The sequence below is a fragment of the Trichoderma camerunense genome, assembly GCF_050948025.1.
Source record: "Trichoderma camerunense strain CBS 138272 chromosome Unknown V8C40scaffold_10, whole genome shotgun sequence".
NCBI lineage: Eukaryota > Fungi > Ascomycota > Sordariomycetes > Hypocreales > Hypocreaceae > Trichoderma > Trichoderma camerunense.
Genome location: NW_028145360.1, coordinates 1,219,949 through 1,246,478, shown reverse-complemented (window position 1 = coordinate 1,246,478; position 26,530 = coordinate 1,219,949). Strand labels below are relative to the sequence as shown.

Below are 26,530 nucleotides of genomic sequence, written 5' to 3'. Positions count from 1 at the left end.
AACGCGTCGACTTGGCCTTCTCCCAGCAGTTCCGGTGGTCCTCTTCCACCGAGAGGCCTGGGACCCAGGTGATGGCTCAGTCGTTCGCAGTTGGGGTAGGTCCTCCGGGGAACCAACTGGTCCTCGAGGTCTCCCGCGCCAGGAAAACAACAGAAGATGACGATCAACAACGAAAGACCCCCTGTCTCGGTCACCAGAAAAATGGAGGTCTCACAGGCAAAGGGATTCGGAAACGGAATTCGAGTGTGTGTGTATTATCTAGGTTCTTCTCCTCCCGCACGAAGAATGGGTCTAGCTATATACTGGGGTACAAAGGGGGTACGTTCCTGCCCTCCATCACCCAGCTCGCGCCACTGTCCTTGTACACTAACCAACTGGGACATTTTTGCGGCTGCGGCTTTATTACAAGCTGCGGATGACCTCGACGCTCATAGCCGATGAGCGGTGATTGCAGGTACCTGCATGTAGTATTGCCGCACACTTCTGCTTGGTCTCAGTGTCCGATACTGTACGAGTTATTCGCTCTTACTCGTACATACAGCATCGGAATGCCGCAGGCGTCGGAATGGCTGGCCAGCCTCTTGTGTTCGCAGCAACTGGCTGTACGCACCCGGTCGAGGAATGTGCCTTGGGCAGGACAGACATGAATTCGTTTTGGCTTGCCGCCCTCGTCTCTTCCCTGCTCACCCATCAATGCTACCTGGATCAATTGCTCCTCTCCTGTACTCGTAATACCTAGCAACATCAGTAGCATGCCTTAACTTACCTTGGTGTCATGCTTGCTTTGCTTGGAGCTGCATTGGCAGTACGAATACATGCGCACAGTACGCGTTACTCCGTACGTCTCAAAGCAAAGCATTGATCGAAAAAAGCCTCCTAATCCCGTTCGTCAGCCAGCAGCAGGATTCGCCCTCATCTCAGCTGCATTGTCCGTATTATTCCGTGTCACAGGCCGAATCAATGCGCCTGTGCTCCTGCTCGGTCCATTGCCCATCACCTGTGCCTTACTCGTACTATGAGATGGATGAGGACCTGTACGGAGAGGTACTGCTAGCCAGAGTGACGCTGGTAAACCGGCGGTCCCTTATCTTGGGAGGGGGCGAGTCGTCCCTGTTTCGCGCTTGGTGTGTAGGAAAAAAAGGTACTAAGGGTAAAGTACCAGTACTTGCAAAAGTCGTATGACGGTACATTTCGTCATGCACCACTACAAGTACACCCTTCAGTAGCCTGCAGTGACAACCTTGAACCTTCCGAGTCCTCCGCCGCTCCATCTTTGCTGTATGTACCTGTAAGCCATATGTGCCCAGCCTAGGTCATACAAGTACTTGCAGTCCCTTGATTTGGCTTTTTATGCATGCTCGTGACAATGCCTAGAGCAAAAAGGGTGGCTTGTTTATCGGAGCGTCTTTATCTCGACCACCGAGGAACAACTTGCAGCAAGTACATATCCCTAGAAAGAATCGAGGTAGCACGAGGGGGTTCGTCAGGTACCTTATATGCACTCCAGTCTGTATGCAACCGAGTCTGGGCAGAATAAGCCCAGTGCATGCAATATTGGTAGAGTAGCCAAGGTTTCTGCCGCGTGCGGTACGGAGGACGGAGGACCCAAATAATACCGACAACGAGCACCAGTAGTCGCACTTGACAGAGGTAGCACTACGGAACAGCCGATGGAGCAATCAGCAGCAAAAGAGCTCAAGCTAGCAGTAGTAGTACTCGTAGCTGGCCATGGTCAGCTCCCCGGTACGCTTGGTTGCCGCATCTCGTTTCAATAGGTAATCATAATCAATGCTTCGAGAAGATGCAAGTTCGGACTCAGGCGGCAGCCCGTTCGTCTCCATGCCTGCGCCGGCGCCCTGCTGCCAGACCAGAAGCAAACCGTGTCGCAGAATACGGGTAAAAAGACTCATACTCGTACAGTGCATCCCTCTAGCAGCACCTACCAGTCCGAGTATGTAGAGGGTTCAATGCCGTCCAGAGCAGCCAACATGTGGCAAAGGAGACCGAGTACTCGTACAGTAGATGCCCCAGTTTAAGTCGTGAGACCAGTGTGAGGGGAAAGGCAGAAGGATGGGCTCCGCGCTAAGAATTTTGGCAGCAGTCGGCGCAACTCTCTGGCACGCCAATGCGAGCCTGTGTTGCAGTGAGGAGTGAGGAGTGCGAGAAGAGCCTTGCAGGGCCACCCATAGTAATTTCCACGGCTCCTTTGAAATCAAATCAACGCTCCAATGGTACCGAGTACCAGCATGTCGTAAATAAGGTACCTCTTGCGAGAGTTGCGGCCGTCCAGTCTCAATTTCCGCGTGTCAAAAAGGCATGCAGCTGGCCATGTAACTTGGCCATGTTTGGCGCACGTAGCAATCTGCCTGCGCAGGTACGAGTACTTGTACTCCGTTTGTTTCGTCCGCATGTCAAACACCAATAAGGGCCGCGTTCAGCCGACTTGAGACTTACAGTAAGCCGATTCAGTAGCAGCGATGCAAGTAGGTACTCGTATGTACTCGAACCGGTAGCACAGCAGCTGGAGATGTGCGAGGTGCAGGGCAACAAGGGACAATTCATCGTATACTCGTACGGCCTGTTTTTCCGCGTGCGTAGAATGTACCTCGTACTTTGTCAGAGGAGTATTTGTTAAAAGCACGTACGCAGTCTTCTGTCTGTCCCAGCTCAAACATCTCTCAACTGCTGGTACATGCACTCACAGTTAGCATCAAGGGGGAGAGAGACTTTTGGTGTGCGATGCGAGTACACGCATGGGCAAGCCTCATTTCATGTGGTACTCCGCACCTTCCAATCCAGCCTACTGTGAATGGTACTCCGTGCTACCGCCGGAATTGGCTGTACCATCGAGTCCCCTCACCCTCGCCTCGCAGCGCATCCGGCGAAAACATGGGTACAGTAGGTTGCTAATGAAGAGTCGAGGTCGAGGTGTGGCACCAGCCAGAAAGGCTACAAGGAGGGTGTCAGTAGTAGTAGCAGCAGCAGCAGTAGCAGCAGCAGTAGCATTGATCTGCCAGTGCGTTTTAGGAGTATGGAGCAGCGGTGCTCCGAAGAGGGAGGGAAAAGGGAAAAGGGCACCAGATACCTGGCTTGACGTGGGTTGTGAATGGAGGAAGCGATACCAAGAGCTTCCTACGGCCAAGTCCCAAGTCCAGGGGAGAGGCAGCTTGGTGGATTCGCTCCGGTGAGAGAGTACAAGCGCAGCCACTTCCAGGATGAGGGAGGGTTGGTGCAGTCGCAAGTACACAGTGCGATTTGCAAAGCGGACGATGGGGTACAAAGGGCGTGGACTGTCCTTGAGAGGGGAAGGCTAAGCAGGCCTTGTACCTGTACAGTATTGCGCAATCAGCAGACCAAGCAAGCACCTTGCCTGTGACTGCTGCTGCTAACTTGGCTCAACAAAAAAACAGGAGCATCCATGACGACAGCCTGTTGCTGAGCTAGGAGAAGATGGACGCGCGAGGCTTGCCCGGATCACCAACTGAAGGTCACTGATACGAAGCAGCACCGCAGGATACTGACGAAATGCACATGTGGCGTCGGGTTTCTTCTTCAGCTACGTTTGAAACCTTGTTGGCTCTCAGCTTTTGATGATCAATGGCAACAAACATGCTCGTACTAGCTAGAGATGCTTGGAGATCCATACCTTACCTAGGTTCAATGCCATATCCATCTCCCTGTCCTGTCTGTACTCGTACTGGTATAAGCTGCTGCTGCTCCGTACTTGCGATCCGAGGTCGAGTCGAGACCCAAGTTAAGCGGCATGCATGCTGCCATTTTCACTGCGGAGAACGGACAACGTACAAGTATGGACAGGTCCAAGTGCAGGCAGGAGAGGAGCCACTTACACGCAGTTGCGGTGCAGTGCAAGTGCAGGCATTGCGGAAAAAGCTCGATGCATCCATGCTTGCTTGTATGTACTCGTGCGAATTGGTCCTGCAGCGCCGTTAGGCGAGACAATTGACATCAAATCAATGCCTCCATCAGTACCTGTATGGCTGTATGGCTGTATGGAGCATCAATGAGATGGAGGCTGTATGGAGCAGAGAAGAGAAGAGCAGAAGTCGCCTCCCTCGCCTCGCCTCGCCGAGTACAGCACAGCACAGCAAATTAGATCAAATGGATCGTCTACCAAGGTGCGTTGCTGTTGCTGCTGCTGTTACCTCAAACGTCGCTGCAGCAGGTACTCAGACACTAGGCATTTCCAGGGAGCAGGTACGAGTACCTGCTGTCGGCAAACATACCCCGTGCCCAGTGTGTGTTGCCCAGTGTGTGCCCAGTGCAAAACAGCCGCCTGTCCCCAGCGCCCATAGTGCCGCCTATTGCAGCGCTCCGGACCCTAACTAGAGTCTAGCAGCCCAGTCCTGCGTGCTCCATATGAGTACGAGTACCTCTGTCGTAGCGCTTCGTACCCAGTACAGCAAGTACCCAGCACCACCCCCCAACCCCAAGCCCAGAAAACAGTCACCCCTCCAGGAGGGAACGTGGGAAAAAAAAAAAGTGAGAGCGTGGGCGAAGGAGAGAGTGTGTGGGTGGTAGCTTTTTAGGCCGTTCGGCGCGTGCGCGCGTCCCTCCGCAGCCCGCACTCACAATCACTCGCCCATAGTAAAAAGGCTGCTTGGCCCTCCCCCCATACAGACTCGCTCCCCTTCTCCCTCTCCCATACAAATTCTCCCATACAAAATCCTCCCATACAAACTGCACCCGCGTCTTCGTCGCAACACAACGCGCCTATCTGGTGAGTACCTTGAATTCGCCGCGCATCACAGCCAAGCACCAGGTCACCAGCAACCACGTCTTGTGCTTCGTGCACTGCACCCAGTTAGCTGGTCCCGAGTGTTTTTGAGTTGTTTTTGAGCTTCATTTTTGCCCTCGCAGCGTTGCTCTTGGTGATGCAGCTTCTGCACCTCGAGACGCAACTCTTGCTCTTCCCCATTAGCACAGCACAGCACAGCTCCCCTGCCCAGCTTCAACACGCGCGCTCACTTGCGCGGTCGCATTTGAAGAGCGAAAAGCTCGACATCGCAACCGCGCTCGTCTGCGGGATAAAAATTCCCAAGAGTATGGAGATGGCCTCACAAAACACTTTTTTGAGCTTCAAACTCTCTTTCACCCGCGCAAGCAGCCTCAATTGCACTTTCGGTGCCTCACCTGCTACCTCATGCCTAGCTCATTGAGCTGCACCAAGCAGAGCTACCCCTCTACCTCAATGCCTCTACCTCTACCTCTACACAGCCCACTTCCGCCATGTCGTTCGTTTTACCTTTGCAGTGAAGCTTAGTGGCTATCTCTACTTGGTCGCGTTCTACTCTTGTCACTCTCTCGCTTCACCCACCACTCACTCGATTTTCATTTCACCTCACTGAAGAAGATGGCGGGACTAACTCCATTCTAGAAATCACATAGCCAAAATGCCCAAGGCCGCAGCAGGAAAGCGTGGTGCCAAGGACGGTGGCAAGAAGCGCGGCAAGAAGGGTATGTTGTCGTGTACTCGTCGACAGCTGTGTGGCATGTGGCTAACTTTATTTCTCAGACCCCAACGCTCCTAAGCGCGGTCTCTCCGCCTACATGTTCTTCGCCAACGAGCAGCGTGAGAACGTCCGTGAGGAGAACCCCGGCATTTCATTCGGCCAGGTTGGCAAGCTGCTCGGTGAGCGCTGGAAGGCCCTGAATGACAAGCAGCGTGCCCCCTATGAGGCCAAGGCTGCCGCCGACAAGAAGCGTTATGAGGATGAGAAGCAGGCTTACAACGTACGCGCTTTCGCTCAACCCCATTGAATTGCATCAAACATGAATGCTGACTTTGACTTTGACAGGCCGACCAGGAAGAGGACTCATCGTAAGCGGGGGATTTGCCATGGTGGAAAATTCAGAATCATGGTTTAAGTGATTCTTTCTGCAATGATTCACGAAGCATTGGGCTGAGGATTAATGGCAATGGGCCGCTTCGCCTTGCTTAGCCAAACATGACAGGCCCAGGCTGGTGATGTCGATTTCTTTGTATTATGGGCAGGACGGTGTTGTACGAATGCACGGAATGGGTTGCGTACTATTTGCTTTCAGGTGCCGGAATTCAACGGAACAGGGTCTCGCATTCTTGTAATTGAGGACGGGGTAGTGGCCGGCAGAGCTACAATGCGATATCAAATTAACTTTTGCGTGAGCTTCATTCATCGTAATAACAATGAAGCCACGGCCATGAATTGACAAGATGAACATGTTAAAAAACATGGACAATTGCAACCACACATGACATGCTCTTGGTCTCTTTATTTTGTCTCGTTGTTTTGTCACATCTCCTTCTACCAACGTTGATGGCTTGAGTTGATGGATTTTGTGATTACTACGGAGTACCTTGGTATGGCTTCACACAGCTCTCTCTTCTTACCTGTGGCTACGAGTACTCGAGCTGCAAGTTACTAAGCTATTTTCGACGTGGCTGGTGAGACGAAGAAGCTCTCTCGGATGGGCGGTGGAGGTGGCGGTGTGCAGCCGGCACGGATCAACCCAAGCCTGCGGAGCCTCAAGACCCCGGAACCCGGAAGCTCTCCTCCGTCTACGCCAAATCTCAACATGAGTGCAGGGAGAATAGAGAGAGAGCGAGAGAAAACACGAGGGCGAGAATAGCTGCAAAAAAAAAAAGGGAGAGGAGAGGGCCGGTGGACGGAAGCCCGGGCCGCCCCAAGCAAGCGTCGCTATCCTCTCCACACTCTCCGCTTTATCCTCCCTCATCTTCCTCAGCCTCAAATGGCGGCTCTGCGACTACAGTACTCGTATGTCGGTGTCGGTGTCACCAAGGCTAGTGAACTAACATGCTGCCACAGAAAAGATGCCTGCAGGCCGTTAGCCCACGAAAAAACAACAAGTTGAGCCCATTCTCTCATAATTCTCCAGCCACAAATCATCACATCACCGCGCAGCATCACCGCTCAATCAGATGCCCGGCTGCTATCTGTTGGCCCAGCGTCCGCTGCCTCTCCACCCGAAGCGAGCCAATGGTGCGCAGCTTGTGCGAACATGAACATGCTTTGCTGCATCGGGGACCATGCAAGTGCCGGCCCAATGCACCGCAAACCGTCGGGTCGACACACGCTTGCGCTTGCTTTCGTGGCATGCTGTGAGCTGCTGCGAGCCTCGCGCTGGGTCGGGGTCGAACCCGCCACCTGCAGCATGGGGTGACCTGACTGGGCTCTGGCGCTGCTGGCGATGCGATGCACCAGTTGGTCATCCGATGGGATGCTGCTGCTGCTGCTCTTGACTCTTGACGGACGCAGGGAGCACAATCAATCTATGCCGGACACGCTGGCACGCTGCATACTGTATGTACGGTTGTGTGTGTGTGTGTGTGTGTGCGTGCGTGTGTGTCTCAAGGCCCAAGGCCGGTTGGTGTTGGTGTTGCGAGTGACGCCCTTGTTCTTCTTGTTTCTTCTCCCTCCTCTGCATCTTCTCCCTTTTGCCCCCCATCCCATCCCATGCATTTGCATTGGGCTGCCACCGGTTTTCCGTGCCACAAGCGTGGGAAGATAGATGCCCCTCCATGCCGGGTTTTGATGTTGCATGGCTCTGCCTCTTGTTGCTCTCCATCCCCCGCCCGCCCCGACTTTAACTACCGGTCCACCCTGCCACTCCGACATTTCGATTTGATCTGGCTCCGACCCAATCTTTCGGATCGTTGTCTGATTGTCTTCCACTGACAAGAGAGGCGCAGTCTTTTTTCTCTTCTTTCTTTTATTTTTCCATTCTCCCCAACCTTTTCCTGTGGTTGGCTCACATGTGCAACGAATCGTATATCGTATGAGGTTGTTGTAATAGCCAATCCAATTCCACCGGCTCCGGAACGTGAAGCGGCTAGCCCAGCTGTTGTGAGAGAGGCCTGGTAGAAGAAGAAGAGAACAAAAAAAGGTATCGAGTTGACTGGATACCGCTTGACTCGCATTAATCCGCCGTACACCCGATTCATTCCATCTGGACCAGGCCATGCTTGGATAGGCCACAGCGATCCTCTTGGAATATTCGTCTTTTTTTCGATCCATATTAATACTATTACCGCCGTCATATTCCGTCTACATGTTTTCTAATCACACCATGGAGCTTGGTTCACCTAAGGAGGATCCCGCAGCCTTGGTAGACGCCCATCTACTCAAGGGATGCTGCTTGGAAGCAGAGAGGTCAGATAGTGTCTGGCTGCGGCTCGAGGGCTTGTTCCTCGCCATACCAGAACCGAATCGTCGGCATTTGAAGCCACTCATCGACGAGATCAAGACCTCTAGCCTGATCCTGCGAGAGCTGGCCGACCTGTCCCAAGTTCACCAAGACCGCGTGCCGCTGGTGCTGGATCCCCTTAATACCATCCTGCCGTGCATGTCACGGTCTCTACGGGACATCACAACGCACTATGAGAACCGAAAGTTGACAAAGGTAAACCGCTGGCGAACAATGTTTCACGACATGACCAACGAGGCTGGCGGTCTGCAACTGCCGCAGCGGTTTGTTGTGTATAACCATTATCTTTCTGCCATCCGAGACTTGCTATCCAGGTAATAAAAACATTGCTTTTGACGTCTGACGTTGTCTTGGTCTAGGCTGCTGACATGTACATCAAGATCGCCCAACTTCGACCTCAACATGATGGAAGCTTTCCGCCTGCAGATAATGAATTTGCGGGAAGCGAGAGGAATCCGTATGTGCAGTCAATTCAAATTCACCACGTCAGAAAAATTGCTCTCGATACTAACAAGAGACTGTCTATAGCTCCGCCTCCAATACAGGCCGGTCCTTTGGTTCGCTATGGGAGTATACCACCTGCAGACATGGACCCGGTAAGGGATTTTTTGCTTTTTTTTTTTTAACATGTTGACATATCACTTACATGTGTTGATTCAGTCCGTTCACTGGGCCGAGCAAATCTTTTCTCTACCCCTGCCATCCCGGTCACCTCTAAAAAGCCAGCTCCCGTAAGTCATCAGAGCCCCCCTCCCCCGTAGCTACAACAAGAAAAGCGTATATTCAACCATGAATATTTTGACAGATCCGAGTCATTTGGACCACATCGGCCATGGGGCCATCTTAGCATCCCTAACAATTCAAAGGTTTTATTCAGACGGTAGGGTCTATCCACGCAATGCGATATGCCAGCAACAGCCTTGCTAATTTGACAACTCTAGGCCCATTGATGATGACAAGATTTCCCTCATCGCCTATTCCGATGGACGAGATGGCTCACCATTTCTTCTACTTCGGACATTTTACATGGGCGGACCATGGTTCTCGGTCCGCGGCGTGCACGAGCTGTGCATTCAGCGGGAGAATGATTCTATTCAGTTCAAGAGATGGAGCCGCTCTGAAAACTGCTCCAAACTCTGGGCAACACTGCGCTTTCAGACTTGGGAAGGTATGTCAGCTCACAACCCTAACGCGTTGAATATTTTGTCACAATAAGTGTTCGCGGCCGCAATGAAAGGCCATTACTAACAGGGATGTTTCAGAACTCATTCTCATGTACTGCACCTTTCTAGCTCTCAAATCTAGAAACACCCTAACAATTCAACTGGGGACCAAGGAATACACCCTAAAAGGCGAACGGAAGCTCTTCCAAGCGTGAGTCCCATTCATTCCTCTTCACTAAATGGTTCTTGTTTGTTGCTAACGTCTCCGAACCAGGTGCATCTTGGACGACGGCTTCAAGCACTCACTCATCGTTTATGAAGATAAGCATACAGGCGGCCGCCGCCTCCACGTCGCCGTTTGGGAAGGGGAGCTGCGCCAATGTCCCGTCTGGACGGCTTTCGGTATGTCACGTTTCCTTCTTTCCCCTTATTTAGGAAAAAATGAAGAATTAAAGGGCATCAGTATGTATATTCAAGACTAACAGCCCGCTTGCAGTAACCCATCAATCCGCATCGCCCACCTGGCTCAAGCGGGTCAGCCGCAAGAGAATCCGCCTGGCCGACATTCAGCTGTACGTTTTCTGCCAGCAGTACCGGCAGCAAGCTCAGCGAAAGGGTTCCGGCGGAGCATTCGAGCTTCAGTTTTACAACGAAGAGGGTGAGTAGTCCTGAACACAACATCTTAACTCGTCCCCCAAATCCCAACTTCTTTTCTAACACATCTCCATATAGCTGCCCAAAGCTTCAAAGATCTCTTCTGCGCCCCTCCTATTAAATCGAATACTTCGCGGCCCATCACTCCAAGACCGAATACTCCCAGGGCGGTATCTCGACCAACGACCCCAAGAGCTTAATTTCAAGCGGATTCGCCCACCCCTGTTATCCTCTCTTCTTCTTGTTAATCAATTTTTACAAAAAAACGTCTCAAGCAACGCTTGTCAATTTTATTTGTTTCCATCTTATTTTTTATATTTTTTATACCCTCTCAACATCTACAAAGTTTTTTAACGACGATACGAACGATAATCTGATGCCCGGCTACTCATTTCAGCTCTGGCGAATGGCGTTTTCATATTTTCCGCAAAAAGAAAAGTTTATATGAGAGGTTCACTGAAGACAATCAATCACCTTTTACGAGGAATTTTGTTTTTAACTTGTTGTGTTTTTATTTCATGAATCGTCCACTCACGACTCCAACTTTATTTGAACATGAGCATGAACATGTCAAGTTGGAACTTTATTTGAACATGAACATGTCAAATTGGGTTGATGACCATGTTATTGTTATGAATAATGATTTATCTGACTTGAAAAAAAAAATTTTAACTTCAAAATTTTTTGTAATTCATTGCTTTTAATACAGCTATTTCTTGCTGGGCATAATCTCATGCGGTTTTGATTCCCTCCCTCCCATTTCAAACACTACGCTTCAAATTAAAATAATAATGATTTCATCAAAACGATCAGATGCTTAGGTCTTGACATCGGGCTCGTCACGGCCAATGTGCTGCTTAAACTTCAACAGCTCAGTAGCAAACTTGACCTCGTCCTTCAAAAAGTCTTGAGCATCAAGATCGTACTTGGAAGGATCGCTGGTGTGCTGCTCAATGTACAGGCGGATGGTGGCACCGGATGAGCCCGTACCAGAGAGACGGACGACAATGCGGCTGCCAGAGGAGAAGCCGGCGTACAGGCCCTGGTTGGATGAGACTGAGCCATCCAGGTCAGTGTAGGAGAAGTTGCCAGCCTTGGTGACGGTGCGCTCTGTTCGATTGAGTTAGTCTGATGCTGTTATTTCGTTGTAGAAGAGTGAATTGCTTACCGCCAATGGTGCTGCCCACAAAGTTGGGGTCGGCCACCAAAGCCTCGAGCTCACCAACAACCTTGTTGGCGCCGTCAGAGTCGACATTCTCGTAGTCGTATCTGGTGAAAAAGGTGCGTCCGTATTGCGTCCAGAAGTCCTTCTGGATCTGCTTGATGGAGGGGGTAGCGCCGGGGTTCTGGACACCAAGGGCGGCGATGATGTTCAGCCAGGCAACGACAGCCCACAGACCATCCTTCTCACGGATGTGGTCGCTACCAGTTCCGAAACTCTCCTCACCACAGATGGACAGCTTCTTCGCGTCGAAGAGGGCGCAGAAGAACTTCCAGCCGGTAGGGACCTCGTAGCTGGTGAGACCCTGTGCCTTGGCAACCAGGTCGACGGCGCCGCTGGTGGGCATGGATCGGGCAAGGCCGTTGACGCCGTTCTTCTGGAAGTAGGGGATGAGCTTGGCGTGGTGGGCAATGATGGCGAGAGAGTCTCCAGGGGAGACAAAGGCGTTGGCGCCGTAAATCATGTTTCGGTCACCATCACCATCGGAAGCGGCACCAAAGGGAATATTGTTCTTGTCGACAACCTCGACCAGGGAGTGGGCGTAGGTGAGGTTAGGGTCGGGGTGTCCACCGTTGAAGTCGGGGCTGGGAATGCAGTTCTGGGTGGCGCCGGTGAGTCCAAGCTCCTTCTCGAAGATGGCCTTGCCGTAGGGGCCAGTGACTCCGTGGAGGCCATCAAACAGGACCTTGAAGTCGGGGTGGGAGGAGAAGAACTTCTTGATGGTGTCAAAGTCAAAGATGTCCTTGAGCATGGTGACGTAGTCGGCGGTGCTGTCAATGATCTCAACCTCGAGGGGGCCATAGGTGGTTGTGCCAATGGTGGAGATGTCGATGTCGGGGATGGAAGCAAGCTTATACGACGTCAAGGTCTTGGACGTCTCGTAGATCTTGTTGGTAACGGATTCAGGAGCGGGACCGCCGTTGGCCAGGTTGTACTTGATGCCGAAATCGTTCGTAGGGCCTGATCGAATAACATCCGTCGTCAGCAACTGTCCTTTGCGCTCAGTCTGGCAAGCTTGAGGGACTTACCGCCAGGGTTGTGGCTGGCTGTGAGCAGAATACCACCAGTCGCCTTGCGAAGGCGAATGACATGGCTAGCTGCGGGAGTAGAGAGGATTCCGTTCTGGCCGATGAGAAGCTTCTTGACGCCATACGCGGCACTGATCTTGGCAATCAGCTGGATGACCTCGGGGTTCCAGAATCGACCATCGCCACCGATGACGAGGAAAGCGCCTGGAGAGGCGGGAGAGTGTTAGCTTGGCCTCCTTTCTTGACGGCATCTTGCGCCAGATGAAACAAAACACAGATGAATTCGTACCCTCAGCGCCTTCGGGGATGGACAGCAGGATGCTGGCAACAAAGGCCTCGCTGTAGTGCGGCTTCTGGAAGACGACGACCTTCTTTCGCAGGCCAGAACTGGAGGATTGGCAAGCCAATGTCAGCAATTCAATCCGTGTAAAAGACGATGGCGGGGCAGCAAAGCTGTGACGCACGTTCCGGGCTTCTGGTCCTGGAAGGGCTCGAACTCGACAGTCTGGATGCTAGCACTCATGGCGGCGGATGGGGATTGTAGTGAGATGTGGATTGGGAGAATAGATTGACTAGAATAGAATTGAAGCCAACTGGCTATGGAGAGCTTTTTTATTGCCAACAAGCTCCTAGGAAGCCCAGCAAGCGGGAATAATAGGGGACGTCGAAGCTTTAAGGGGCGATGAGGGGAAGCTTCAAGGAGCTGGTGGTGGGGATTGGGCATCTTGAACAAGCGATGGAGGGGCAAGCCGTGCTGGCGTGGGCTCAATTGGCACTGTATGACCAGCGTCGTCTTGGTGTCGTTCTACAGTGCGGATAGGCCCAATCCCATTGAATGGCAAATCCCAATTCCGAACTGGAGCTGCAGCCGTTGCCTCATGGCGGTCAAAGTCGTGGCCTGGTCCAACGAAAGCCCAGCGCTCGTCCAACAATGACATCAATGACGCGCAATTGGTTGCTTGCTTTGGGCTGCTTTCTTACAAGAATCTCAATAGCTTGCATCAACAGGTTTTTTTGTCCTTCAGTTCCTACGGCAGTTCTACGGCCTACCTACCTGGTTGATGCCCCAAAGATGGCCTCCCTATAGTACCGGGCCTCGTCGATGCTCTCCAGGATGTCGTCCCTCGCCTTGTGGCTCCCCTTCTTCGCCGGCGCCCGCGACAGAAGCTGCGGGCTCCACCGTCGAGCAGCCTCCTTGATCGAGCTCACGTCCAGGATGCGGTAGTGCAGGTGCTCCATGACCCTGCCGTACGGCTCTTTGCGCAGAAAGGCCCTGTCGGCGTGCACGCTGTTGCCGGCCAGCAACGCCGTCCGCGGCTTGGGGATGAACTTTGTGATGTAGCGGTACAGACCCTCGGCTGCCTGGGCCGGAGTGGTGTCTGAGGCTATCACGGCTGCCGTCAGGCCCGAGTTGCCGTGCGTGTTTGTGCACCACTCGTCCATCTGGTCCAGGCGAGAGGCCGGCCAGTGGATGACGGCGTGGAAGCCCTCGGGGTCGATGATGTCGAGGCTTCCCGTCGTCAAGATGCAGTAAATTTCCAGAATCTCCTCGGTGTCGGGGTTCAAGCCCGTCATCTATTATACACGAGAGTCGAGCCTTAGTACTCCATAAGGGAAAAACAAATATGTGGTGAACAGGAAGATTCGACGTCATATCTCACCTCACAGTCGATCCAGACCAAGGCATCGTCCGTCGCCGAGGCATGACTTAACTCGGAACCCGGCATTCTAAATGATCGGATGTAACCACACGGCAAAACTTTAGTTTGAGAATGTAGTGCCTAATGATTGCTGGCGGAGCAAGATGACAAAGAGAAAATCGAGTCTGGTTGAATCGACGCTTGGGAGAGGCGATGCTCAATGTCTCCAGCTCTGTTTTTGGTTTATCCGGGCTAGGACCACCGGTACCGCAGTTGCGCAGAATGCTCCAGGGCAGCACCTTAACCCGGCAGCGACTACAGCGCCGAAAGTTGCCTGTTTAGGGGTCCCGTTCAGCGATCTAGGGGGGCGATCCAGGGAGCTAACAGCACCTAGCCATGTGGCGTCTCAGTGTCTCTCACAAGATTGGCATCAAATGAAAGCTTCCCCTCCCCCACCCAAGCCCAAAGCATGCCCGCGATAAGCAGCGCCCTTCTTCCCCCTCATCGCTAGCGGTTCTAGCACTGGAACGTTGCACATTCTCTCGTCCAATTGCTAAGATGCCGTCGAACCACTGTTTTGAATCGGCTCGATCCTGATTGGGCGACCCCGGTTGGGCTACGGACGGCGTCCCTGGGCTAGCATCCTTGGGCCATTGGCTATATATTACAGACAGACATCGACGACGACTCCGTTTATCAACAGAAAGCAAAGTCTCAACATCATCGTGACTAGGAGCTCGACATTCTAAACTTTGTCTCATATCCATCGTCGCCATGGCCTCGCTCCAGGTCTCCGACGACCCCCATGTCAAGCCCCTTCCGAGGCCTGAAATGTCGGAAGACCCTCCTCGCTTCATCATCATCGGCGCCGGAGCTCGAGGAATCGGCTATGCCAGGGGTATTGATATTGCCAGCAACGGCGTTGTTGCCGCCGTGGCTGATCCCGACAAGTACAGGCGGGAGACGCTTGGAAAGCATCACATCTGGGGTGACAGCAGCCCTGGTGAAGGCCAGATGTTCCTAGACTGGCGCGATTTCGTCGAATACGAGCAGAAGCGGCGCCAGCGAGTTGCCAACGGAGAAAGCAACGTCCCCAAGGGTGTTGACGGCGCCTTTGTCTGCGTCCAGGATCAGATGCACCGAGAGGTTGTCGTTGGCTTGGCACCCCTGGGCCTCCATATCATGTGCGAGAAGCCACTTGCACCATCACTCGAAGACTGTCTCGACATCTACAAGTCTCTCAAACCTCAGCTGAAAACCAACATCTTTTCCATTGGCCACGTCCTGAGATATAGCCCTCACAACATGATGCTGAGGAAACTGCTTGTCGAGGATAAGGTCATTGGCGACATCAACAGCGTCGTCCACACAGAACCCGTTGGATGGTGGCACTTTACACACTCGTACGTGCGAGGCAACTGGAGAAACTCGGCTACTTCAGGGCCGTCGCTGCTGACCAAGTGCTGCCACGATGTCGACCTCATCCTGTGGCTTCTCTGCTCTCCGGAAAAGGCTGGAGAGGGCGAGGCTCATCTTCCCGACTTTGTCTCGTCCACTGGAGGATTGCAGTACTTCAAAAAGAGTCGCAAGCCTGCTGCTGCAGGATCAGCCACCAACTGCATGACTTGCCCTCTCGGCGACTCTGGCTGCAAGTATTCCGCCAAGAATGTATATCTGAGTGCCAACTGCGAGGGAGTCGGGACTGGCAATACTGACTGGCCCGTCACCACTGTCGTGCACGACATTGAAGACTACAAAACCATTGGAGAGCGCCAACAGGCAATCACCAAGGTTCTAGAGGACGACTGGGACGAGTCAACTCCCAAGGACGAAGTCAGCTCGCGCAATTGGTTCGGCCGATGCGTCTATGAAGCAGACAACAACGTGTGCGACGACCAGTTTGTCACCATTACGTGGCCCGAGTCCGTCAAGCCTGCCAAACGTGTCACCATTCAGATGGTGGCTCAAACCAAAAAGCAGTGCTATCGCTTTTCCTACTTCTACGGCGAGCATGGCGAGATTTACACTGATTCTGAAAAGATTGTCGTGGAGGACTTTGCCACGAAAAAGACCACCGTCTACCAGCCGCACATGGAGCACAAGGGCCACGGCGGCGGCGACCTGGGCCTCACGAGGCAGTTTGTCCTGGCCTGCGACCGTGTCAAGAACCACGGATGGGAGGCCGAAAAGGCCCAAAACGAGTTTGTAGGCTGCACCGTGGAAGAAGTGATTCGCAGCCACGCAATGGTGTTTGCCGCGGAAGAGGCTCGTGTGAGTAATACGGTTGTCAGCTGGCCGCAATTCTGGGAGAAGGCCACCAAGGAGTAAAGCTGTAACCACATTGTCTTGAGTAAGGGGGCTTTGAGTCTATCATGACCTGTATGAGAAGCTGACGGCTAAGGCGAGAAGGTGGATTTGTTCGTAATATTTATTGATTTACATGTGTGAAGATATCATATATACCCTGTGCTTTAGAAAGGGTAGCAGAAGAAAAGAGACCCATTCAAAAGCATCGTCCCTCATTATGTCCCGAGCCAATTCATGATATCATCTCAAACCCATTCATCCAACAGCTCAACAGAAGAAAAAAGACTGACATTGGCTTGCATATTTCCACCCATACCAAGAAAAACAAAACACTCGATATACCCCAAACCCCAGAAACCCACGTCTAATGACCTGTACCCAGCTCTGCTCTGTTATTCTCCGCCCCAACAGCGTCCGTTGCAGCCAACTCAGTCGGAGGAGGCGCCTGCTGCTGAGGCGACATGTCGCCCTCCTTGAAAGCACCAGGCGAAGGAGTCGTATACACCGGCGAAGTGCTCGTCTGGACCGGATAGTTGTTGTACTGCTGCTGGGGATACTGCTGTCCCTGGTACTGCTGCTGCGGATAGGCGCCCTGCTGCTGGCCGTACTGGCTCATGTGAGGATCGTAGCCCTGCGGCGGCGACTGCATCGGCACGGGCGCATATCCGCCTTGATATCCAGCCGGCACGCCAGAAGGATAGGTAGCTCCAGCGGGAGGGTTCCCTGGTTGAGGATTAGGATTGCCGCCTAGAGTGGCGTTTGGAGGAGCGTTGCGAGGAGAATAACGGCGGCGAATGAAGAGGAACGCTGCGAGACCGACGAGGCCGAGGGCTGCGACGCCTCCGACTGTGCCGCCGGCGATGGCGCCCACGTTGGTGCTGCTGCTCTTGTGGGTGGGCTCAGGGGCGGAAGTTGTCGTTGTTGCAGTTGTCGATGCGGAAGTCGTGGTTGTCGTTGAGCCGAAGCTGTGTGTCAACGACCAGCCCGGATCGACGGTCAGGAGTGTGCCTCTGCCGGCTTGGGGAGAGCAGTCGAAGAGGGTATGCAGACTGGTTGATTCGTCACCCGAGCCGGACGTGGAGACGACCCAGGTGTAGCAGGCACCGACTGATGATGTGCCACTGGTGAAAAGAAAAGAGTTATCATGTTAGTTGAGGATTCACAGCAGCAAAGTGAAAGAAGGGGGGCCTTCATGCTCAGAGGAGAGAGAGAAGCTTACCAGCAGAGAGTGTGATAGTCAGAGGGCAGGTTGCAAGCACCGCCCTTGGACGCCTGGTAATCGATGCACGTCGTCTTGATGAGACTGCACGAGCTGTTTGGTTCGCAGCATCCGACAAAGTTGGCCTGAGGCGTGCATGTAAATCCAACCGATATACACGTGAACGAATCTACAAACGGTCAGTATCCCAAACTCAAGCCTCAGGACAAATCCAAACTCACTGCCAGTAGTCCCAGGAACAAACCCGCACGTCTGGGGTCCAATCGTGAAATCATCTGCTCGTGGAATCATCATGCGACCCAGTAAAGGCTTGGGCGCCTGCGTCGGCTTTGGAGACCATCCCAGGGCAACCTGCTGTTCATTCCCATGGCCGACGGCGACGGTTTCTCTGGCTGGTGACGCCCATGATTCTTGGAGACCTGATTTTGGTACGGGCTGGTTGTCGTTGCTTGCTCGAGCGGTAGAGGCAACTGCCCCCAGGAGGAGGAGAGTTGCCGGGGTGTAATGCATTGGATTGATGCAGTGAAGATGGTATGCGTCAGTGGTCTTGAAGAGAGTCGTATTCGTTGTAAGTTGACGCAAGGCTAACAGAGGTGAAACTAGGCTCTCGTCTTTATCGTGTATATTCTACTCCCAGAACTCAACGAAGGACACAATATGAAGAAGATTGAAGAGAAGCAGAAGAGTCTGAGACACTACGACTCAGCTCAACGGGTATAATAGCGGCAGAAGAACGACAGCGAGATCGGGGGGAGGAAACCACCAAGAAACAAAGATCGACAGTTCTACCCAGACTATCCTCCCAAAAGGAAGAATGACGGAAAAGATGCTGAAACAGACAGAATAAAAAGAAAAAAGCAAGAGCAAAAAACAAAAGACCCTAGGAGAAGAAAAGAAAAAAAGACTCGCTCTCGCACCGCCCTCCCCTCCGCAATGCGGCTCCTTCACAACCTCGCACCATTACAACAAACGCACTTACACCCCAAACCTCACTCCCCACCCCCATCTGAAATACGAAGAACGAGGCGAAATCCCAAGCTACTGTACAAGCAAGAGAACATCGGAACTGGACCTGAGCTCTCTCTCTTCCTCCCTGTTCCTTGTCTCTCCCCCAGCCCGGCCTGGCCCCATCCCAAGACCAGCCTAGCCCGCGAGCCACCCGCAGCCCGTGGGAATAGAGGCAAAAAACCAAACTATGCTTAAAAAACTGCTAGTCGACTTCAGCCCCAGGATGGCAGCCGCGTCTCATTCGCCGTGGTGGATCCCGTGGTTTGATGAGCTGAAAGGAATGGGAACAGCAAAAAGAGGAGTAACAAGAAAGAAAAAAAAGCGAGCGGTACGACTAGGAACTTGTTTGTTGTACGTGCATTGCATATCCCTCTCGCTAATGTATGTACGAGTACTATCACAAAAGAGCAGAGTAGTAGCCCAGTAAGAAGCTAATCTACTCTACTGCAGAGGAAGAATAATAAGCACATGGCGTTTCGGACAAGGGGGGGTGGACAGACATGAGGGCCACGGGAATCTCGTCCTTTCAATCTTCTTTCAGCTCGTTTGAGCCAAGACATGCACAAGTGAGTGAGTCTATGTAGATAGCACCATCGACTATTGACTGAGAACAGACGGCTTTCCTCTCAGCTACAGTAAACACCAACTCGCCACACTCTCTGTGTCTCTCTTTTATCTCTCTCTCCCCTCTACATACATCTCACCAAGAATCAATAATGCCAAAAATCAGTTCAGAATGAATCAGGCCCCAACGGACCCCCTGTCAAGCCATCAACTGCGGCTGGACGCAGTGCGACGCTGCAGCCGAGCCACGCCCCTCTCTCTCTCTCTCCCTTACATACCGCTAAAGCACTCTGGTAGGAATAGTACGATATCATGTGTACTAACATGGCCGGAGAAAAAAAGAGAGAGAGACAACAAGGTGCAGCAGGATGGATGCTGCTTTTTTTAGCCGCAGCAGCACAGCAAGCAGGGCAAAACTTCAATCTCAGCCCGTGCGTGTGCGAATGTGTGAATGTGACTGTGTATGCGTGTTAGTCCTCGTAACTTGCGCTCTTCACTTTACTTACACCCTTGACCAGAAGCGCCCACCGATTTGTGCGCCTCTTTGTACGACTCTGTTCGACTTTGTGCTCCTCCAAGGCAGCTCAGCAGTAATGAAATATATTTTTTCAAGCAAAGAATATATCCAGCATCATCCCGTTCATCTCATCCCCTTACAATCCTCTCTCTCCCCATGAGATCTTTTTCTCACCCCATCCTCAGATGCATCATGATCTCCAGTCTGCCTCGACGCCCAAGAAAAATGCACCTTGCACAAAAAAACACCAGCATATATGCACTAGCAAAAAGTAGCAGCCACATCAAAACCCGCCCAGTCAAGAGAGAGAGAGAGAGAAACAGACCCCCAGTTGCAAGGCTGAGCCCACGGGACGAGACGAGCTCCCGCCCTTTGCCTCCCCTCCCCCAATCTTCCCCATTTTGCGCCGGCCAAATGGGTAGTAAATGGTTAGTGTCAATAGTATTAAGCAGCTACTAGTTCAGAGACATACGAGTAGACCCAGATGCCAAAAAAGACAAGAGAGAGAAATGGCCAAGATAGATCAAACGGCTGAGGCGTTTATCTCCATCTAGCGCCGCCCAACCATGTGAAAATATGCCTTGCCTTAATAAAGCCACCCATCAAGAAAACAGAAAGGATGGAAGAAAAGAAGCATATGGATTAGAGACAAGCCAAGAAAGAGAAGCAGCTAGCTCTCTAGCTCTCTCCTTGTGACTCTGCAGTAGTTACAGTTTTCCCATCCTACTAACATTCAAACGAACGAGAAAACACGCCTGTCTGTCTACTCACCATGAGATGAGAAACAAAAAGCAGCGTCGCATCGCATTCATTTGGTCCCCAAAGGCTGCCTTGCTCCATGTCCCGCATCTCTTGTCAGATATTACAAAAAAAAAAATCCCGAATGTCCACAATTTCTCCATCCTTGCGCGATAAGGTAGTGTAGATGGATGGATACTCCCGGGCAGTGAGGGGATCCATACGAGCACATGCATCACTCGTCCATTCATTCTCTTAGGTGACAATCCATCCATCACGGAGGCAAAATTCCAACATAGCAAGTGTATATAGCACGCAGGCCTCAGAAATGCAAAAACAACGCGCTCGTAGAAAGTAGAAAGTAGTTGATGATCAGTAAACTCGAGTCGCTGTTTTTAATATCGTGCCGCGTCCCAATTTCCCTGCGCCTCAATTACATACTCACTTACTCACTCACCCTGTGCTCCGTCAAACCTTTGTAAGCCAAATACTATTCTGTTCTGCCATGGCACCTCGACTGTTCCCATCCACATCTTCCTCATTTGTAAACACCCAACTGCCTCACTCGTCGCTCCGGATACTCTCTACTGCCAACATCAGCGCATGCACAGATGGTCAAGATGAACAAAAAAGAATTCAGTTTGCAGGCCAAAGGGAAGCTTCATTACTACCAGCGAGTTAGCAGCCAGCAGAAACTGCGCGTTAAAAATACACCGGCCGTAGATTTCCACAACAAAACGAAAAGAGTCGCAAGATACCTTCAGCATACTCTCAATCTTAAAAGGTACCACGATCCACCTCCCGGAATTCATCCAGCAAATCTCAAGCGAAAAGTTTCACAGGTTGTAAAATGGCAATTTCCGGGCAAGGCCGCGTCTCAACAGTCCGAAATTCTCATCATCTCCCTCTCTAACCTCGCCCTTCCGGAGTAAGAAGTCCAGCATGACAAGTCCGCAGTTCGGCTTCCATTCGGCATTCTTCAGGTCCCTCTTCACTTCTTCCACGGGCTTCAGGATAAACCCATCAATGGACTCCGGCTCCTGGGGATATGGGACAAAATCGGGACCGACCTCCAGGTCATAGGTGTATCGGATTCCCGGTTCAACATGGCCCTCTTCATTGCCGGCAATATGATCCTTTTGGTCATAGAATGAGATCATCGATTCGGCCGTAACTTTACCGACGTGGGTGCTGTTCCAAGTCACCATGTTCGTGGCAGTATCAACCAAAAGCCCTGCTTCTTCCATGGCTTCACGCCTGAGCGTCACCAGAGGTTCCATGTTGTCTGCTGGGTCCATCGCTCCCGCAACCAATTGGTCGAGCTTTCTGGCATACGTGACGTTTTGAGAGCGCTTCGAAACCCACACATGGATCCTGCCGTTCCTGATGGTAAACATGTTCATGTGAACACCAGTCGTGACAATGCCAAAGATTCCTCTGGCAGGCGAAGGAATCACCAATCCAGCCAGCTTTACATCAAGGCCGCGGATTGGATGGAAATCTGATCTTTTCTTGAGCCACTTTCTGAAGCAGCCGTTGAGGTTGTCGATGTTGTTCTCGCATAGTGCTATGAATTCGCGGCGGCATATCTCGACAACGTCATCGCCCGGCTTGACGACCGGATCCAGGTGTATCTTGCGCCTGGACTTGGAGACATGGAAGCTTGTATTCTCCCATCTAATTTCGGCGACGTGTTCAGGAAGCATATATCCAACCGGAACAGAGTTGTCCAAAACGGCAAACTCCCACATGGCAGCGCTCTTCGCCTCTTCAAACTTGTTGCATCGACAGATAACATCATAAAAGGATCCCATCTCGTCCGAGCTTATGGGAGAAGCGATCCACGCGTGGATAGAGTCGGGAAACGGTGCAAGTATTGACGAAGATGTCCTAGGGTTGCTTGCAGGCAGCGCCAGAGATGCCATGCTGGACTGTGTTTCCCGTAGATGGGAGGAGACACTCATATATGGGCAAACATGGACAGTGAGTGACTGAACACGAATCTCCTTGGTATCAGGCACTTCAAGCACCGAGTGGCTCGCGCCGTGCCGTGCCGTGCCGTGCCAGCGGCCGTTGATCACAGCTGACTCCGGTAGGCCAGTCAATGTCGCGATAAGATGCTGAGATTGGAGCAAACGGAAGGGGGAGGGTGCTCTGGGCAGCCCGTTGGTCGCTCAAACAGAGTCAATCCAAGGATGATAGGGGCATTGGGAGACACAGGATATCGTCCGCATATTATACTCGGGTCTGAATCACATACATCACATCATATTCAAGGATAGAGGCCTGAATATATGTGACACATCATTGATGATTACGGAGCTGCAACCCGACTGTGTGTTACCATGCAGGAACAGAGTTTAGCTTACTTCCGATGAAGGAGAGACCCGGCAAGGTGCAGCGGCCAAGGGCACCGCACGTTTTCGTGACAATAGGAGTTCTACCGGCGCTCTGGGATTAGTAGAGCCTCTTGGCCGGGGTTCCTACCGCGCTGCAGCTTTCCGGGCATAGCTGATGGTGGCAACTGTCATGGCGCAAGAGTCCAGGTATGGAGCTGCGAGACGCCATACCATCATGACCGCTTCCCGTCTCTTTCAACCACATCTATCCCCGTGGCAATGTTTGTATCGTGCGTCTCCGCTGTGGGTAGCATATGCAGCTACCAGTTGACTGCTTTGTGGTGAGCCAAAGGCAAGTTGGAAGTGGAAGACGGCTGCCGAAGAAGCGATATCATTCATTGCCCAAGAGGGGTTGCCGCCAACAAACCCGACGGTATTGCCCGCTGCTTGAGGTTTTGCGCCCGAGTACCCATGTTACGAGACATAACCTCAGCCCAAGAAGTCGGGATTCACTCGCCATGTTTGTGAGAAATGGTCGGGCCGGTCAAACAAGACGTCACATTGATCAGCAGTAGGGTGGCAGCTGGTGGTGTCAGTATCCCGTAGCTTCGAGGCAAGTGAACCAGAGCTAGCCCCCGGGATTCGGGAATCTCAGAAACGGCAAACCACAGGCCAAGGAGCCTGCAGGTAATCCCAGCAAAGGCAAATGAACCCAACGCAGGTCGTCATTATAGCAGCCTATGGCATCGTCCAAGCTCTCACCGAGGTGGAACTCGTGTTGGTTTCCCCCACACCGATCAACCTTTGGCGTGTTTTCTATGCATGTGCCTGCACAGGGGGACGGAGACGACAGCTTCTCTGGACGCCTTCTTGACGGACATGACGATGGCTGGACCAGCCGAGATGGTCTTTGCCTCGTGTTTTCGAGCTGCTTTTTAGGGGTCTTCCGCCGTTAGCGAGCGGTGGCAGCTTGTGTCTGTGACTGTGAAGCGGATGCTGACCCTGCGACGTCGGATCCCATCAATGGGCTCGCACAAGCACAGTCCCAATCCCGTACGGTGGCTGCGAGATCAATTTGTGCTAAGTCTGGGCTCTGCGAGATGTAAGAGGTGGAATTGGACAAGGGCGGATTCTCGCTGTCCTTTCCCCTTTTCGCTTCAACTTAGGTTGGCAGTAAGCGATAAGATAGCTTCCAGTGCTTAGGGGTGCCGCCTCTGCACATACCTATAAGGTAGGTAAGTTACATACAATATGTCCAGCGAGAATACGAATTGCCTGTACCGGCGTAAGGTGCTTGTTGGGTGAATCGGTATCGGTACATGTGCCTTGAATGTTCTGCTGGATTCTATTTGATCCTTGTGGCTGGTGGCTTTAATCAATCCATGCAACAGTTGTGCTTCCAAGTGATGGAGCATGTACCTCAGGTGATACTACCAAAAGCCAATAATCATGCCTCTCAACTCTATGGCATGAATACCAAGCCAGCCCAAGTATAACTCCAGGACCCAACAATTGAATCTGCATTTTCGTTTTTCTTCCAATTGATTCTTATTTCCAGCAGCATGTCGCGCTAAATCTCTTGGTAGCAGCACCCGTGCTGATGCATATGATAACCGCTTCAGCTTCAGGCGGGAGGCTGAAAAAGCGCCGTAGTCGCCAAAAGGCTCATGCAGCTAGACAAAGGCCTAAACGCAAAGCAGGGGGGCAGACGGGATATTACATGGCAAACAAGATTCAAGCTTGCATGAGTGCTTTGCTTTGGAATGACAAAAAAGTGACAGAATCACTTGCCTGCTTAGCTCTTATTCAAGGCACACGCATACATGTAACAATCATTGCTTCATGTCAGCTATACACACACACACCATCGCGAGATGGCATCCTTAAGGCTTGATGGCTAATAGAATTCTCAATTACACCATCCATCATCCTCACCGGTTGCAGAATGACATTTCCCAACAACCCAACCTTCCCATCTCAGGTAGCAACTCGAGCTTCGGGCAACATCCGTATCATAAACACCCAATACGAAGAGGCATATAGACGAACCGGTCAACAATCTGGTGGACAGTCCGGCGCCACTAGGGGCAGCGACAGTCACACTATGAATCCCTGAATGTGTCGATTGGACAAATAAAGTCTCTAACACCATGTTTGATGCCGTCACAGTGCAGATTCACTCGCAGCTATACAGTCGTCGGTCCGTCATGAGATTTCTTCAATGCAGATAATATTGATTACAATAAGCCCGACGGCTCGTCACTGCTCAAGGACCATCCCCGTAGAGAAAATTTGTCCCATTGTGGCTTTCTCAAGGTCAGCTGGTTGGCTGAAAGATGGAATAGAGTAACATCATGAAAAATTACCCATGACTGGTGACTGATACAGAGCTGAATACTTTGTGCAAACTGCAATGGCTCTCCAAAAGTGCTGCTCTAGGGTACTGCCACTACCTTAGATCACTGTACATGTGCTGTAGATTTTGGGTGTGAAGGAGAGCTTGTCCATGGCGGGGAATAATTGCTCTCCTCTAATTGGCCCAAACCACATTATGTCATCCGCAACCCACATCTGGCGACGACTTCACTCGGTCAATCTCAACGCCTGTTTTACCTCTACGACGACCATCTCCAATTGACGACCACCAGCGCCGCCAGAATGTTCGCCGCACGATCAAGGGCAGTCTGCGCCGCCCGCCAGCTGCAGCGGACAACCCGAACCTACGCCTCCGAGTCCCACGGCCACCACTCGCCCGCCCCGGTCAACGAGTCCTTTGGGGTTAGCAATAACTGCTCGGCACGCAACCCAGACGAAGACGCAAAAGGCTGACTTCAAGCTTCTATAGGCCGGATCCGTTATTGCCCTGGGCGCTTTCCTGGGCACCGTCCTAGTCTACCAGTTCCGCCCCGCGGAGAGCGACAACTGGACGCCCTCCGCCCTGCTCAACAAGTACCGATCAAAGGCCGAGGACTGGGAGGCCGTCAACACTCTGCACACAAAGGCCATGGAGCAGGCAGGCTATGACAGGAATCTGTTCGAGAACGGCTCCAACAAGCACCGATTTGTCGACGTCGCATACCCCGAGTACGTTCTGCTTTTTTTACATGAGAGGAACGAGGGATTTCGCTTTTGGCTAACCAATCCGCAACACAGAGCTCTCCAATCCCACGCCGCGCGAAACATCCAGGCCGGCCACCTCGCCAACATTGACCATGCTGTGGAACACTATCGACAGCAGCACCTGAAGATGGAGGAGAAGAAGGCGGCCAAGCTGGCTGCCGCCAAGGCAGAGTAGTTGCAGTTGCTACAGTATATCCAATTTATAGAACAAAGTTTGCAACACATTGGGGCCAGTTCGATGCGTGATGTTGATTCAAGTTGCCGGATGTACCTTTACATCAAGGTAGCGCAATGCGCAAGCGCTACAGAATGAGGAATCAGCGCTGCTGCTTACAATCCGTAGCAACCCGTTTTGTTTGGTGAAGCCACTGAGAAGCAAGGCATCTACTAACGCCCAATGCTACTAAAATATCTAGGATTATTGAAGCAGATGATCGTTAAAATATGGTTATCCATGGATGCATATTCTTTCTCTACATTTAGCTGTTGATTAGCCTTGATCATCTACATCAGTACTCCTCTTCTCAAAGCCGCTGCAGTGCTGGCTGTAGATTTCTCTCAGATCAGTATCACGTGCGCCTCTTACAGGTCTTTCTTAAGAGAAGCCTTTGGGGCAACCTTTCCTTTTTCTTCTCTCATAAGCCCATAGGAGATGGCCATGACCCGACATAATTCCCACCAGACGTCTTTCCCCCATTCTGCTCCTCGGTCATGCATCAGCCACGACCGACAGACTCGTTCGCCGGGTATAGGCAGGACGAACCTCGCAAATTGGAAAGAAAGACAGT

At 52.1% G+C, this 26,530-nt stretch overlaps 11 protein-coding genes across 11 annotated transcripts; 5 read left to right on the top strand and 6 right to left on the bottom strand.

Annotated features, from left to right (window-relative positions):
- Window positions 1–456: 456 nt before the first annotated feature.
- On the bottom strand, window positions 457–884 carry V8C40DRAFT_30878 (uncharacterized protein). The gene has a single exon (XM_083222817.1). The coding sequence runs from the start codon at window positions 752–754 to the stop codon at window positions 494–496; it is 261 nt and encodes an 86-aa protein (XP_083072778.1). The 5' UTR covers window positions 755–884; the 3' UTR covers window positions 457–493.
- V8C40DRAFT_30872 (uncharacterized protein) lies at window positions 598–1,268 on the top strand. The gene is made up of 2 exons (XM_083222816.1): window positions 598–838; window positions 901–1,268. The coding sequence occupies exons 1-2, from the start codon at window positions 776–778 to the stop codon at window positions 1,180–1,182; spliced, it is 345 nt and encodes a 114-aa protein (XP_083072777.1). The 5' UTR covers window positions 598–775; the 3' UTR covers window positions 1,183–1,268.
- Window positions 1,269–5,533: 4,265 nt separating this feature from the next.
- Window positions 5,534–6,410, top strand: V8C40DRAFT_247293 (high mobility group box domain-containing protein). The gene is made up of 2 exons (XM_083216295.1): window positions 5,534–5,751; window positions 5,817–6,410. The coding sequence occupies exons 1-2, from the start codon at window positions 5,569–5,571 to the stop codon at window positions 5,841–5,843; spliced, it is 210 nt and encodes a 69-aa protein (XP_083072776.1). The 5' UTR covers window positions 5,534–5,568; the 3' UTR covers window positions 5,844–6,410.
- A 1,416-nt stretch (window positions 6,411–7,826) lies between these two features.
- On the top strand, window positions 7,827–10,399 carry V8C40DRAFT_30745 (uncharacterized protein). Its single transcript, XM_083222815.1, has 10 exons — window positions 7,827–8,537; window positions 8,604–8,680; window positions 8,752–8,819; window positions 8,884–8,954; window positions 9,029–9,103; window positions 9,165–9,391; window positions 9,486–9,597; window positions 9,661–9,788; window positions 9,850–10,044; window positions 10,119–10,399. Exons 1-10 carry the CDS (start codon window positions 8,068–8,070, stop codon window positions 10,238–10,240), a joined length of 1,545 nt encoding a protein of 514 aa, XP_083072775.1. The 5' UTR covers window positions 7,827–8,067; the 3' UTR covers window positions 10,241–10,399.
- Window positions 10,400–10,857: 458 nt separating this feature from the next.
- On the bottom strand, window positions 10,858–12,813 carry V8C40DRAFT_266640 (phosphoglucomutase PGM2; the record flags this gene model as incomplete). Its single annotated transcript, XM_083219771.1, has 5 exons — window positions 10,858–11,150; window positions 11,209–12,222; window positions 12,291–12,494; window positions 12,580–12,677; window positions 12,755–12,813. 5 exons carry the CDS (start codon window positions 12,811–12,813, stop codon window positions 10,858–10,860), a joined length of 1,668 nt encoding a protein of 555 aa, XP_083072774.1.
- Window positions 12,814–13,155: 342 nt separating this feature from the next.
- On the bottom strand, window positions 13,156–14,273 carry V8C40DRAFT_247284 (ribonuclease H-like domain-containing protein). The gene is made up of 2 exons (XM_083216294.1): window positions 13,952–14,273; window positions 13,156–13,865 (listed from the first exon to the last, which is right to left on the bottom strand). Exons 1-2 carry the CDS (start codon window positions 14,015–14,017, stop codon window positions 13,341–13,343), a joined length of 591 nt encoding a protein of 196 aa, XP_083072773.1. The 5' UTR covers window positions 14,018–14,273; the 3' UTR covers window positions 13,156–13,340.
- Window positions 14,274–14,385: 112 nt separating this feature from the next.
- V8C40DRAFT_247283 (Gfo/Idh/MocA family protein) lies at window positions 14,386–16,547 on the top strand. The gene has a single exon (XM_083216293.1). The coding sequence runs from the start codon at window positions 14,705–14,707 to the stop codon at window positions 16,256–16,258; it is 1,554 nt and encodes a 517-aa protein (XP_083072772.1). The 5' UTR covers window positions 14,386–14,704; the 3' UTR covers window positions 16,259–16,547.
- V8C40DRAFT_30650 (uncharacterized protein) lies at window positions 16,430–18,177 on the bottom strand. The gene is made up of 3 exons (XM_083222814.1): window positions 17,678–18,177; window positions 17,457–17,625; window positions 16,430–17,358 (listed from the first exon to the last, which is right to left on the bottom strand). The coding sequence occupies exons 1-3, from the start codon at window positions 17,964–17,966 to the stop codon at window positions 16,602–16,604; spliced, it is 1,215 nt and encodes a 404-aa protein (XP_083072771.1). The 5' UTR covers window positions 17,967–18,177; the 3' UTR covers window positions 16,430–16,601.
- Window positions 18,178–20,158: 1,981 nt separating this feature from the next.
- V8C40DRAFT_30640 (uncharacterized protein) lies at window positions 20,159–20,635 on the bottom strand. The gene has a single exon (XM_083222813.1). The coding sequence runs from the start codon at window positions 20,556–20,558 to the stop codon at window positions 20,313–20,315; it is 246 nt and encodes an 81-aa protein (XP_083072770.1). The 5' UTR covers window positions 20,559–20,635; the 3' UTR covers window positions 20,159–20,312.
- Window positions 20,636–21,119: 484 nt separating this feature from the next.
- Window positions 21,120–22,208, bottom strand: V8C40DRAFT_266636 (NUDIX hydrolase; the record flags this gene model as incomplete). Its single annotated transcript, XM_083219770.1, has 1 exon — window positions 21,120–22,208. One exon carries the CDS (start codon window positions 22,206–22,208, stop codon window positions 21,120–21,122), a length of 1,089 nt encoding a protein of 362 aa, XP_083072769.1.
- Window positions 22,209–25,186: 2,978 nt separating this feature from the next.
- V8C40DRAFT_247267 (uncharacterized protein) lies at window positions 25,187–26,330 on the top strand. The gene is made up of 3 exons (XM_083216292.1): window positions 25,187–25,400; window positions 25,468–25,706; window positions 25,776–26,330. Exons 1-3 carry the CDS (start codon window positions 25,281–25,283, stop codon window positions 25,915–25,917), a joined length of 501 nt encoding a protein of 166 aa, XP_083072768.1. The 5' UTR covers window positions 25,187–25,280; the 3' UTR covers window positions 25,918–26,330.
- Window positions 26,331–26,530: the final 200 nt, after the last annotated feature.

What these genes read in the sequence shown, in the direction of transcription:
- V8C40DRAFT_30878 (XM_083222817.1), bottom strand. Translation starts at nt 754, where the DNA reads ATGCTACTGATGTTGCTAGGTATTACGAGTACAGGAGAGGAGCAATTG.
- V8C40DRAFT_30872 (XM_083222816.1), top strand. Translation starts at nt 776, where the DNA reads ATGCTTGCTTTGCTTGGAGCTGCATTGGCAGTACGAATACATGCGCAC. An exon ending in CGCACAGTACGCGTTACTCC is followed by an intron (nt 839 to 900) that starts GTACGTCTCAAA and finishes GTCAGCCAGCAG; the next exon opens with CAGGATTCGCCCTCATCTCA.
- V8C40DRAFT_247293 (XM_083216295.1), top strand. Translation starts at nt 5,569, where the DNA reads ATGTTCTTCGCCAACGAGCAGCGTGAGAACGTCCGTGAGGAGAACCCC. An exon ending in ATGAGAAGCAGGCTTACAAC is followed by an intron (nt 5,752 to 5,816) that starts GTACGCGCTTTC and finishes TGACTTTGACAG; the next exon opens with GCCGACCAGGAAGAGGACTC.
- V8C40DRAFT_30745 (XM_083222815.1), top strand. Translation starts at nt 8,068, where the DNA reads ATGTTTTCTAATCACACCATGGAGCTTGGTTCACCTAAGGAGGATCCC. An exon ending in GAACGGAAGCTCTTCCAAGC is followed by an intron (nt 9,598 to 9,660) that starts GTGAGTCCCATT and finishes TCTCCGAACCAG; the next exon opens with GTGCATCTTGGACGACGGCT. An exon ending in TCCCGTCTGGACGGCTTTCG is followed by an intron (nt 9,789 to 9,849) that starts GTATGTCACGTT and finishes AAAGGGCATCAG; the next exon opens with TATGTATATTCAAGACTAAC.
- V8C40DRAFT_247284 (XM_083216294.1), bottom strand. Translation starts at nt 14,017, where the DNA reads ATGCCGGGTTCCGAGTTAAGTCATGCCTCGGCGACGGACGATGCCTTG. An exon ending in TGGTCTGGATCGACTGTGAG is followed by an intron (nt 13,866 to 13,951) that starts GTGAGATATGAC and finishes CGTGTATAATAG; the next exon opens with ATGACGGGCTTGAACCCCGA.
- V8C40DRAFT_247283 (XM_083216293.1), top strand. Translation starts at nt 14,705, where the DNA reads ATGGCCTCGCTCCAGGTCTCCGACGACCCCCATGTCAAGCCCCTTCCG.
- V8C40DRAFT_30650 (XM_083222814.1), bottom strand. Translation starts at nt 17,966, where the DNA reads ATGCATTACACCCCGGCAACTCTCCTCCTCCTGGGGGCAGTTGCCTCT. An exon ending in TGTTCCTGGGACTACTGGCA is followed by an intron (nt 17,626 to 17,677) that starts GTGAGTTTGGAT and finishes GACCGTTTGTAG; the next exon opens with ATTCGTTCACGTGTATATCG. An exon ending in GACTATCACACTCTCTGCTG is followed by an intron (nt 17,359 to 17,456) that starts GTAAGCTTCTCT and finishes TCTTTTCACCAG; the next exon opens with TGGCACATCATCAGTCGGTG.
- V8C40DRAFT_30640 (XM_083222813.1), bottom strand. Translation starts at nt 20,558, where the DNA reads ATGGATGGATTGTCACCTAAGAGAATGAATGGACGAGTGATGCATGTG.
- V8C40DRAFT_247267 (XM_083216292.1), top strand. Translation starts at nt 25,281, where the DNA reads ATGTTCGCCGCACGATCAAGGGCAGTCTGCGCCGCCCGCCAGCTGCAG. An exon ending in CGGTCAACGAGTCCTTTGGG is followed by an intron (nt 25,401 to 25,467) that starts GTTAGCAATAAC and finishes AAGCTTCTATAG; the next exon opens with GCCGGATCCGTTATTGCCCT. An exon ending in GTCGACGTCGCATACCCCGA is followed by an intron (nt 25,707 to 25,775) that starts GTACGTTCTGCT and finishes TCCGCAACACAG; the next exon opens with AGCTCTCCAATCCCACGCCG.